The sequence below is a fragment of the Calidris pugnax genome, unplaced genomic scaffold, assembly GCF_001431845.1.
Source record: "Calidris pugnax isolate Ruff unplaced genomic scaffold, ASM143184v1 scaffold148, whole genome shotgun sequence".
Classification (NCBI taxonomy): Eukaryota; Metazoa; Chordata; class Aves; order Charadriiformes; family Scolopacidae; genus Calidris; species Calidris pugnax.
Window position 1 is genome coordinate 281,867 of NW_015090926.1, and position 13,036 is coordinate 294,902.

General features: G+C 44.9%; 1 protein-coding gene across 1 annotated transcript; it reads right to left on the reverse strand.

Annotated features, from left to right (window-relative positions):
- Positions 1–4,169: 4,169 nt before the first annotated feature.
- Positions 4,170–10,296, reverse strand: SRP19 (signal recognition particle 19kDa). The gene is made up of 5 exons (XM_014951493.1): positions 10,136–10,296; positions 8,666–8,741; positions 7,189–7,260; positions 5,864–5,975; positions 4,170–4,837 (listed from the first exon to the last, which is right to left on the reverse strand). The coding sequence occupies exons 1-5, from the start codon at positions 10,279–10,281 to the stop codon at positions 4,704–4,706; spliced, it is 540 nt and encodes a 179-aa protein (XP_014806979.1). The 5' UTR covers positions 10,282–10,296; the 3' UTR covers positions 4,170–4,703.
- Positions 10,297–13,036: the final 2,740 nt, after the last annotated feature.

Below are 13,036 nucleotides of genomic sequence, written 5' to 3' on the forward strand. Positions count from 1 at the left end.
GATGAAGAGAGTATTTTATTGTCTTTTTTTTTTTTTCTTTAGGGGGAAAAAAACCCCCACCCAAATCTCTTTGAAAAGCGAGGTTATTTTATCTTTAGAAGTAAAATAATGCCATAAAGGCATAGCAGGAAGGAGCTGAGTAACTGGGATCCAGTGACAGGATGCATGAGAATGGTTCAAAGCTGCACGAGGAGAGGTTTAGACTGGACATCGGGAAGCATTTCTTTCCTGAGAGGGTGATCAAAGACTGGAAAAGGCCTCCAGAGAGGTGGCTGATGCCCCACGCCTGACAGTGCTTAAGGAGGCGTTTGGACAATGCCCTTAATAACATGCCTTGATGTTTGGTCGGCCCTGAAGGGGTACAGCAGTTGGACTGGACGGTCACTGTAGGTCCCTTCCACCTGAAATGGTCCATCCCATTCCAACACAGCCACAGCCCGAGAAGGACACCAGGGAGCCATGCCATCTTTCAGGCTCCCAGCAGAGCGCATACGAACACCCCAGATGCAAACGCTGCCCCAAAAGGGAGGGCTCTGGCTAACAGGCTCTAGCTGTTACGTGCATGCTGGGACCAGGATGTACATACAGGCAAGTCTTTTTTTTAAGAACAGCTATTTTCCGTAGAGCTGGCCTTTGAGACATTTACTTCATGGCTGACAGGAGAGAACTACATATGGCCACACGTTACTGTCCCTTCCCAAGATAAAACACATTTAAAAGTAACCTTTTGAAACTCTCTTTCTTTACCTGAAGAACTGAACAATGATGGTTGGGCTTCTGCTACAGCAGCTACGTGCCCTCTTCCACACATCTGAAAGAACAGAGCATCTACCTCACAATAGTGCTGAACTTTCACTTTCAGTCAGGCCTTTGTTGATTGCCTTGGTCTTCAGATCTGCTGAACGCTCAGTGTTCCCATCCCTTGCTGACACAGAAATTGTTAGAAGGATTTTCACAGAATCACAGTATGATCATGGTTGGAAGGGACCTTTGAGATGCATTGAGTCCAATCACAAAAAAACCAAATCAAACCAAACCAAAAAACCCATGCACCAAAAAACACCACAAATAGACGCAACCCAACGATCTTGGGCACCAGAACACGCCCTGAAGTGCCACGTCTACATGTTTCTTAAATACCTCCAGGGATGGTGACTCCACCACCTCCCTGGTCAGGCTGTTCCGGTGGCTGACCATCCTCTCAGTAAAGTAATTCTTCCTAATATCTAATCTTAAACCTCCCCTGCCGCAACTTCAGACCATTTCCTTTGGTCCTGTCGTTATTCACTTGGGAAAAAAGGCCAACACCCACCTCTCTACACCCTCCTTTCAGGTAGTTGTAGAGGGCAATGAGGTCTCCCCTCAGCCTCCTCAAAACTAAACATGCCCAGTTCCCTCAGCCTCTCCTCATTTGGCTTGTTCTGAGCTCACATGACCGTTAATCTTTGTCTAGGTACCCAAAAAACAGTATAGGAAAATAACAAGCATACTAGCCTAGCTATTTAAAAGTGTATCTCCCGGGGTGGCACTAGCTCAGCACCCCTATTCCCCACGTTTGAGGTGCAGAGTAAGTGCCCCCGCAGTGATGAGCCTTTGTTAATATTGCCACCTACAGGAAGCCACGGCGCCTTTTTAGTGACTACACTGCTTCACAAATCCTCACAGAAAACTGTAAAAGCAAGACAGGTGAAATAAAGACATCCATAATCACCCAGTTTGTCCCTTAATTTTTTATTTTTTTTTTATTGACAGCATTGAGACCAAACAGTTGGAGTATTTCTGTATTTTTACAGCAGTCTTGTCTCCACTCCCAGTCCCACAACGGCCTCGAACCATCTTCCCTGTTCCCAGGGACTGATAGGGTGAAGGGGAGAGGGGAAAGGTGCTGAAGAAGGTGGAAAGACTCTGTGGAAGAACCTGATGTACTACCTTGGCCCGCTTGTTTTTAATCCCGAGGAACCCAGTTTATTAAAAAAATAGGGAATACGGAAATGGAAGTCTGGTTTACAAGCTTAACCCTGGCAGAAAAGGGGGAGTTGTAGTTAACCTTGTGGTGCCTCATTTAGGAACAAATATTGCTCACACAGCGTACTTACTCTAAAGCCAGCCAGAAATAATAATAAAAATCAAACTTATGAACTCATTTAGAGATGGGGGGATAAGCAGGCAGGGGCTGGGGGAAATCAGACTTCAGCTCCCTAATGGTAGTAATAATCTGATTTCCAAGCAGTGTGCTATTTGCTTCAAAACAGCCAGCTTTACCCAAAATGCCCATAGAGTTTTCTTTGTTAATTTGATCAAATCCCAGTTTCACATATTTAAAATAGCTTTACTGTTTTGGGCTCTTTGACTGGGAAATGTTTGGTAAGCAATGCCACTAAGATTCCTTCTCAACGGACGCACCACAGCACAGACAAGTTCTTAAGACATTTGATTTCTGGCCACTGTGAAGAGATAGCCCATGAGAATTAACCCCCTCGTTTTTCAGCTGTCTGTAGTCTAAAGCTCCAACTGACAACTCTGACTGACAACAAGCTCTGACTGATAACACGGTCATGACTTGGCCGGTGTCATTCCCCTCCGTTTATCACCAGGGAGCTAAGTTACCATCTTACAGCATTTAATTTTGGCAGAGCTCTCAGCTTAAATAAAGTTTCAGAGTCAGCACTCAGGAAAAGCCAAGAATAACCTGAGCCCCAGAACCCTTGGGCAGTTATGGTCTTTTATATCACGTGTGTCCTCCACTCCGCATCACACACCCAACTTGGTATTTTTCCCCACGCTGCAACTAACGTACAGTGCTTGTCTAACTCTACAGAGTAGACATAACTAACAACCTCTGATTACATCAAGTTGTTTTCTGTAACAAAAAAAAATATCTTTTCAGATAGCACCTGTTCCCACCCCATGGCATTCCACCGACTCACAGGCATACTATTTAACTAACTGCTCAACTTGCAGGTGCATTTTCAAGGACAGACACCCCAAAGGCAGCTTGTGTAAACCATTACATGAGCAGAAAACCCCAAGACATTTGTAAACAACCATGATCAATTACGGTCTTAGAAGACAGGATCCTTTTTCTTCCGAGCTGTTCTATTTTAAAAGACAGCCTACATACCGCTGCTCTTACGCTCGGATTTGGTGCCGCAGCAGTGAGAACGAGAAGGCCTCGTTCCTCCTCCCCTGCTAAACAACACAACCCAAGAACTGCACCTACAAAGTGCCAGAGGCAGGACACACAACTGACTTTGAGCTCTTCCCCAGGCAGGGGCTCTGCACAGCTGCGCTATCGGTACCTATTGGCACCCACTGCCAGGGGCGCCAGTAACGCACCCTCTATTTGAAAAAGATAGAGCTGAACGGAACAAGAAATGCAAGAAGGTAAGAGAACTCAAACTACAAGCACAAGTAACTTCAGCAGGGATATCATCAAGAACTTTTCCAAGTTTCATTACTTTAGAATAGCCACTAAATGTCTGGATACATGTGGAATGCTGTTTATCTGCAAAATGGGAAAAAGCAATGCCATAAAATAGCATACCTGATAGGCAAACAGGACAAATCTTTAAAGAGAATATTGCCATACGAAAAATTTATCAAAAAAAAATCTGATAACTTTGCTCCCAATAGTCCTTTGTGAAAGCATCCAACTGACTTTGTTTTCATACACTAAGGATCAGAAAACTCATGCTTTAAACCCCAAATAGGAATTGCTCCTTCTTTTTCAGTCTCCTTACACTAAAGCTAGCCCACATTTAACTTACACAGTACATGTCTTAATCACTTCAAAGGAGCTTTGCTACTGGACAGCTGTTCTGACCAACTCATCTTCTCCTAACTTTCTGCCTTTGTCTGTGGGCTACATTGAAAAAAACCAAACAAACAAAAAAAAGAATTTCAAGTTACCAGATTTTGCAAGCCTTGGACATCTAAAATAGTATTTGACAGGTAGAAAATAAAGCCACATTTCCTAAGCTCTCAAACAGCAACTCTGAATAGGATAATATAGTATCCTGTATTATACAAGATACAAAAGGATGCTATTTTTTTGAAATTATCTTAAAACTTCACATTATTATCCTTACAATATAAGCCACTGACTTCTTTACAACAGGCTGTGGAGGAAAAATTAACACTTTTGGAAAAAGTATTCTATAAAATTTACATTTTTTTATAATTAACATGTCACCTTTATTAGTACACTTGGCAGTTGTGAAAGATTATTAGCAAGGGAAGTTTACAGAGCCATAACATCATTAACTTACATTTTTCTGTTAGCAACAGAGACCCTCCGGAATTAAGACAATCACTTCACTAGCATAGATAAATGGTTTACTAAGGCAACCAGTTTTCAGGTATCTAAGTCTGCATAAGAATATGTATTTATTTATTTATTTATTTATCAAAAGCTGCATATTTCTTCTGGAAGGAATATTTCTCCCACCCACCCCATTTGCTTATGTTCTTCCACTTTTAGGAGTGGATGCTAGCAGGTTGTGTGTGAAGACAGATTTATTGTTACACGGACGCGAGGCAGCTACATGCATTCCAGTTCCAAGAAAAGCAGGCAGTTCTATTCAGCTTCACCTGTTTATTTCTTGCTTGTATCTTTCTTTCACTTCAAATTTGCAGCAAGTAATGTGTCCATCCACCTTTGTTTTAAGTACAACTCTGATGTGACGATTACTCCAGATCTGAGCTCATTTCTTTTTCTTCCCTTTTCCTTTTTTGCTTCCCTCTCCTTGCTGAAGACTTTGATCGCTACCTCCCATCTTTTGGGTTCTTGTTTTCAGTTTGGGAATGGTTTCCGCAGCATATAGCATCACTGATTTACCTAAAAACACAGGGAGAGATCAATGCATGCCTACTATGTTAAGAACATTTGCACCATTTTCAAGGTAAGAAACTTCAGCCCCACTTTACATTTCTGTTAAAACAGATACAAAGCCTAAGAGTTCTGCTTCCTTTCCCTCTGTAGCTAGAAGTTTGTGAAAAACTCTTCTCAACCTCTTTTTTATTTTTTATTTTTTAATTTAAAACAGTGCAAGACTGATAACATCACAGCAGACAGGCACACAACCTGACAATCTCCGAAGTGTCTATGTCCTTCCTCTTTCCCTGCACCTCTTAATAGCCTAAAATACACAAGACAGAATGACCAGGCAAAAGCTACAAGCGTTTTCAGAAACGCACCGCTGTCATCCAGCAGCAGTCTTACGCTACTCTAGGCTCCGTATTCTTCTTGCTCTTTCCTTAAGATATGTATTGATCCATACATATATGTGTATATATTTGCTTTCCTTTTACGCACTGATTTAATTTTCAGGAAAAATGCAACACACTATATTAGCTGTCATTCAAGGTGAACTATTCCTATTAATTAGTTGAAGGAAGCTGCTCCACTGTTAATTTATTAAAATGGCCAGCAGAAAACTCAACCGAACTCCTTACTGCATTTTATCAATTTGGCATACATATTGACGCCTAGCTGATATACGTAACCTAAGAAAAAGGTGGAATTTAGCCATTTTAATACCAAATCCTCTGTTTTACCTGTCAACAAAAGAGTAGACCAAAACTGAAGAGCTGCTTTGTTCAACATATAGACAATACTCCCCACAATCCCCTTCTATCCAACCACTCAAGAAACAGCAGGATCAAACACAACAGCATTTTACAAACACCACTCAGCACTCACACATCAACTTGATCTGGTTGACTTATACACGTAAAAAAATTTAATGTAAAGTGGTAAAATTTATAATAGTAAAACTAATAAAATAAGCTAATAAAATAAGGAAACCCAAAGTCTTTGTTTTTTATTAAGAGACGAAGTGCCTAATACATGTACTCTACTCACGTGTTGGGAACTGAGGTAAACATGGGTTGCCATCATCTTGTTTGAGCTGGATTCGTACTCTACCTCTGTACTGCACGTCTCTGTTCCACTCTCTAGGATACATCTTATTTTTCTGTCATACAAGAGGAGAAAATTCTAATACATACTGGAAAATTTTTTCTGCAAATTGATCTAAGTCAAAGCAGCCTGGAATTCTGAACAGATGTAAACCGTGACCATAGCTTTCCAATACTGTCACTCACCATTTAGCCATTGCAGCAGTATCCAAAGCTGTAGCTTAACTCTTTCAGAAGCACTGCTGCAACCAGCTACTGGTACCGAACAACTTAGAGAGTAACTTGCTGCTACAGAGACTGTTCTACTTCCCCACCAGTCTAGACCTCAGTGACACCAGGTTTTTTTGTTTCATCTCCACATCCTGGACATCCTTCTGGACACCTAGAGACCTAAGTCATAGGTCACAGTCTGAAGCCCACTGCCTTTGGATACTCACAGCCTCTATTTTTGTTAAAATGTTACAGGTTTCGTACTGGCACTGGCTATTTCACAGGCTGGTGCACACTAACAGGAATATGTTTGACTTCTGAAAAGCAAAGTGATTTTGTATTGTTTTCTGGATGCCAGTCACGCTCTTTGATGAGGAATGAAATTTTTCTTAGAAAATTCAACAGTATTTTAAAATAGTAATTACTTCAGAAAACAAACTGCCAGATGTTACCTCTCTAGAAAACCGGATTCATTCCCTAAGAAAAAAGTAACTAACTTCAACTATTTAAAGAGCAAGCAGGTATTGCTATCAAAAAAAAAAATAACATACTCTGGCTAAAACATAACTCCAAAGGACTCCAAAGACTTCAAACATCAGAATCCTATTCCTATAGGATGCTCATTCCAAAAGGCAATAAATTTTCATAAAAAATATGCCTTTTTAAAAGCTTAATTTGCAGTTGCAGCTTGCAAAATAAGCTTTTATTGTGACATACTTTTAAGCATCTAGGATAGTCTTCTCAGAAGGACAGTTAAATAACAGTAATCTTTTTACAAGCTTAGAAGTGGTATTGTATCAGATATTTGGGTTATTCATGCCGTGCATACAGTTTCCCAACATTTATTTCATTGTCAACTATTACTCACAGCAAGGAAATATCTTGCCTGATAATAAAACCTTCCAATTGTAATTTATCCTGTCTGTAGGAAAAGATATAATAAAAGAAGAACAGAGACACATACCAAGTTTGTGTTGGGTTTTTGTGGTTTTTTGTTTGGTTTTTTTGTTTGTTTGTTTGCTTGGGTTTTGTTTGGGTTTTTTTTTGTTTTTTGATTACCTCTAATAGCACATTGAATCCAACTGCTGCACATACATCTTGGATTTCCGTAGATGTGGGATTTTCAACAGCCTGTTGAAACAATATATTACAGTTAATTATTTTTCAATTATGAACTACCAATAAAGCAATAGTTAGCAGTTTCCCACCCTATATTCTATAACTAGAAAAAGCAGATGGGGAAAGAGAAGGTACTTCAAATAATGACAAATCTACTGTGGAAGTCATCTGTGAGCACTCCTACAGTCCAGAAAACACACACAGACAGAAAAAAAAAAAAGCACACAAAAAAAGAGGTAAGACATCAGTAAAACTGGTAACAGACAAGAATTAGTTAGGACATGGGAGCAAGTAAAATAACTGCTTGGGCAAAGTAATTTAAATAAGGTGATATTGATTATATTTACAAAAAAAGAAAAAGCCATGAATCAACAACAGCAAACTTATAGCTAGGACTGAAAAAGAAAAGAACAGAAACTTTCTAAGCACAGTGCAATAGATTTCTCCCATAAATAGACCATTGATTAGCAACTTGCATTGATCAAGAAAGACTTTTTAACTATTATAAAAAAAAAAAATCCCAGCCCTAAGAAGTGAGAAAACCCCTTTATATTCCCAGCAGTGCTTGTAAAAAAATATTATAAAGGAGTAAGATGATCAAAAACTATTGCTGGACAGATTAAAAACAACACCAAGTCTATGTGTCACATGCATTCTAAGTTCTACCTTTGACAGCAGCAAAGCAGATAGGGTACACAACATAGGCACATATAGTCAGTCACCAAAACCCAAATGTTAGCTCGCTGTTCTTTTCTGCATCCCTTTCAAATCTGGAAAAGTACTTATATAGGAGGTTGAGTGCATTAGGTTTCTCATTAGAATCATCGAATGGTTAGAGTTGGAAGGAACCTCAAAGATCACTGAGTTCCACCCCCCCTGCCATGGGCAGGGACACATTCCACTAGAGCAGGTTGCTCAAGGACCCATCCAGCCTGGCCTTGAACACTTCCAGGGATGGGGCATCCACAGTGTCCCTGGGCAACCTGTTCCAGTGTCTCACCACCCTCACAGTAAAGAATTTCTCTCTAGTATCTAATCTAAATCTCCCCTCTTTCAATTTAAAACTGTTACCCCTCACCCTATCGCTACACTTCCTGACAAAGAGTCCCTCTCCAGCCTCCTGTAGGCTCCTTTCAGATACCAAAAGGCTACTATAAGGTCTCCCCGGAACCAATTACTTCATCTGCTTGCCAAAGGAGCTACTCACATGAAAGCAGACATTTAAACCCACTGCTCTTCTACCAAATTCACATGCTGTCACTAGGCTATCTTCAAGTACACTCTAATTTCCAGTTACCAAGCTACTTGCTGTGGCAGATAGGAAAGATCAACAGCTTTGAGATTTATTTTCCAACTCTCTACACACTACTGCATAGCATAATGAAATATCACATTTCCCTGCCACACACAAAATTACTTTGTCTATAGGTATCCTTCTTCCTTCTGCTATTGTCTTCTTGTTATTCAAATATGCTGGATAAATGCAGATGAATCTAAAAAGAGAAAACAGTGAGTTTAAGTAAGTAGCATCAACTCCTTAATTGCTTATGCAATATTTTGTTAGTAAAACAAACAAAAAAATCTCATGGCTACAACATAAAAGTTCCCACAGCAGCTTAGAACAACCATTTATTTTCCCTACACTAATTAGTATGATGTTGCAAACCCCCCGTTTGAGTTACCCAGGACACTGCATGACCATTTGGCTGAAATGCTCCTTGCGTGACACCACTTTTTGGGGCATGGTGCGTACAAAGGATGGCGCTATCTATCTTGAGAAAATATGAAAGCTGAAAGAGAATATTTTGACCAACTTCTTAAATCCCTGGAGGATTTAAGGAAAGACACACATTTCCCTGAAAAGAACTAAAGATTTCCTGTGGTACACTTTTCTTTTTCTTTCTTTTTTTTTTTTCTTTCTATCCACACACAGGACAACCCATATTTTTTTTCTGAAGAACTATGCTTAGAAACTTGATTAAGATTTTTAAGCAGATTCAAACCTGTCAAGCCCATCCTGGGGACATGACTGACAGAACCTCAATTATACTTTTTACTAGACACTAAGAAAACCCAATCAGTTGAGGCCTCCAAGGAGAGGCTGAAGAACGCCTATGTTTGAATGAAAAGCTACAACAGCATAGAAAAACAGAAGCAAAAAGTGAGCAAATAACCCGGACTAATGTTGTTAGTTAGAGACTCTTAAGGATCACGGATCCTTACTGGCTCCCAGGTAGTATTTCTTGCTGCCTCTACAGCTAGCCTCAGTCGTCTGAGCTCTTATTATTCTTCTCCTCCTAAATACGCTTTCAATAGTATTTTCCCCTATTAGCTACAGCCCTCTTTGTGAGCCAACTTGTATTTCCTTCTGCATAAGTGGCAGAGTTCTGCACAGGAAAAAGCAGATGGGGCAAGAGAAGCACGTTATTAAGGGTCACAGCCATCCACACACTACACTGACCACCACCTTCTCTCCCTCAGTTTGCTTTTCCTGAACGGTAAATGACACGATACGCTACAAGACATGCCGGGACACCACCGCTTCGAACACTGAAGCACCGGAAACTGCCAAACGCCAGCCTCCCACTTCAATACGCACGCTCTAATAACCTTCCTACATGACTCAAGCGACGTGTTTACATCACAGTATCACCGCATGTGCTATTATCACAGCCGCGGGCCTAACCCACCTCCCGCCGTCCCCAGCCGCCACCTCCCCTCACCAACCGGCGGCTCAGGCAGCCGCCCGCCCTTCACCGCCGGCCGCGGCCTAACGCGTCCCCGGCCGCGCCCCGCTCCAAGGGAAGCCGCCGGCAGCCCCCGCCAGGAGCGGGGGGCGGCAGCTGGCCGGGCACACCGCTTCCCCGGAGGGCCGGGCCCACGTTACCTCTCCTTATCAGCCGGAGACGTGGCGGTGGCGGCGGCCGCCATAGTAACGGCAGCACCGGCGCCGCTGCCGGCCCGCGCCTGCCTCACCCCTCTTCCCCTTCGGCAGGAAATCCCGCCCCCTCCCTCCCGCTCCCGCAGTCCCATTGGCCGGCCTTGCTGTCGTTAGAGCGCTTTACCCTGTAAGGGGGCGCTACGTACGTGCCGCTGGGCAGCGGGCGGGGGCGCGCGTAGCCTCAGCCGCGCGTAGCCTCCGCCGCGCGTAGCCTCCGCCGCGCGTAGCCTCCGCCGCGCGTAGCCTCCGCCGCGCGTGCGCTTTGGCGGCGGGCGGCGCTGAGGCGGGCGGCGCTGAGGCGGGCGGGCCCGGGTGGGTGAGGAGCGCCCTAGATTGCGGGCCCGTGAGGGGAGAAGCTCTTGACTCAGTGCCGGAGGCGTTATGGGAGAATAACCCAGTTCCGAGGAGTCGCCGTGATGGCTCGCGGCGCCTCAGGGGGCCATAGGCCGCACCGCCTGAGCGGGCGGTGTGTGCACGCTGAGGGAAGAAGCCCCGGGCAAGGGGGAAATGGCGCAGGGCGAGGCCAGGCCCGGTCCCGGCAGTCGGGCTGACTGGTGCCTCTCGGGAATCACCAGCGAGTAGAAGGTTACACTGCGCGCTAGAGAGTGCTGTTCTCCTCAGTGCCCTGTGCAGTGGTTGGCAGAGAAACCGGCGGGGGGGTCACAGCCAGCTCTGCCTGTCGCCCGTGTGAAGCATGAAATCCTGCTGCCTGTGGTGAGGGTGCAGCAGTGGTGATATGTAGCCTGAGTGAACTACAAGTGCTAATAAAAGTGAGGCCAGAGGGTGGCACAAAGTCTAGTTGGAGGCCGGTAACTAGTAGTGTGACCCAGGAGTCAATTCTGGTTCAGTGCCATTTAACGTCTTCTTAGTGATTTAAGAAAATGCTCCCTCACAATCTGCTTGTGGGAGGAGTGGAGCTAGGTGAACCTTAAGGTCCCTTCCAACCTAAACTATTCTATCATTTGGACGATGAGGCAGAGTGCATCCTCAGCAAGTTTGCGGATGACACCAAACTGAGAGGAGGGGCTGGTACATCAGAGGGACCTGGACAGGATGGAGAAATGGGCCAAGAGGAACCTCACGCAGTTCAACAAGAAGTGCAAAGTCCTGCACTTGGGGACCAGTACAGGCACCAGTCTATGCTAGGGGCTCCCCTACTGGAAAGCATGGAAAGCAGCTTTGCAGAAAAGGCCGTAGGGATGCTGGTGGACACCAAACTGAACACGAGCCAGCTATGTGCTCTTGTGGGAAGGAAGGCTGATGGTGTCCTAGGCTGCATTAGGAAGAGTGGTGCCAGAAGGTAGGGGAAGGTGACCCCTCCCCTGTACTCAGCACTGATGAGACCACACCTGGAGTGCTGGGTCCAATGCTGGGCTCCCAGGTACAAGAGAGACATGGGCACAATGGAGAGAATCCAGCAAAGGGCCACCAAGATGATGAAGGGACTGGAGCATCTCTCACAGGAAGGAATGCCGAGAAGCACAGACTGTTCAGCCTGGAGAAGAGAAGGCTCAGGGAGATCTCATCAACGTATATTAACACCCTTGTGGAGGGTGCAAAGAGGACAGAGCTGAGCCAGGCTCTTTTAAGTGGTGCCCAGTGACTGGACCAGGGGAATGGGCACACACTGAAACACAGGAGGTTCCTCCCAAACATCAGGAAACACTTTTTCACTGTGAAAGTAACTGAGCACTGACACAGGTTGCCCATGGAGGTGGTAGACTCTCCCTTCTCGGAGGTATTCAGATGCCAACTGGACATGGTTCTGGGCACCCAGCTCTAGGTGACCCTGCTGGAGCAGGGAGTTTGACCAGATGACCTCCAGAGGTCCCTGGACGATGAGGCAGAGTGCATCCTCAGCAAGTTTGCGGATGACACCAAACTGAGAGGAGGGGCTGGTACATCAGAGGGACCTGGACAGGATGGAGAAATGGGCCAAGAGGAACCTCACGCAGTTCAACAAGAAGTGCAAAGTCCTGCACTTGGGGACCAGTACAGGCACCAGTCTATGCTAGGGGCTCCCCTACTGGAAAGCATGGAAAGCAGCTTTGCAGAAAAGGCCGTAGGGATGCTGGTGGACACCAAACTGAACACGAGCCAGCTATGTGCTCTTGTGGGAAGGAAGGCTGATGGTGTCCTAGGCTGCATTAGGAAGAGTGGTGCCAGAAGGTAGGGGAAGGTGACCCCTCCCCTGTACTCAGCACTGATGAGACCACACCTGGAGTGCTGGGTCCAATGCTGGGCTCCCAGGTACAAGAGAGACATGGGCACAATGGAGAGAATCCAGCAAAGGGCCACCAAGATGATGAAGGGACTGGAGCATCTCTCACAGGAAGGAATGCCGAGAAGCACAGACTGTTCAGCCTGGAGAAGAGAAGGCTCAGGGAGATCTCATCAACGTATATTAACACCCTTGTGGAGGGTGCAAAGAGGACAGAGCTGAGCCAGGCTCTTTTAAGTGGTGCCCAGTGACTGGACCAGGGGAATGGGCACACACTGAAACACAGGAGGTTCCTCCCAAACATCAGGAAACACTTTTTCACTGTGAAAGTAACTGAGCACTGACACAGGTTGCCCATGGAGGTGGTAGACTCTCCCTTCTCGGAGGTATTCAGATGCCAACTGGACATGGTTCTGGGCACCCAGCTCTAGGTGACCCTGCTGGAGCAGGGAGTTTGACCAGATGACCTCCAGAGACGTATATTAACACCCTTGTGGAGGGTGCAAAGAGGACAGAGCTGAGCCAGGCTCTTTTAAGTGGTGCCCAGTGACTGGACCAGGGGAATGGGCACACACTGAAACACAGGAGGTTCCTCCCAAACATCAGGAAACACTTTTTCACTGTGA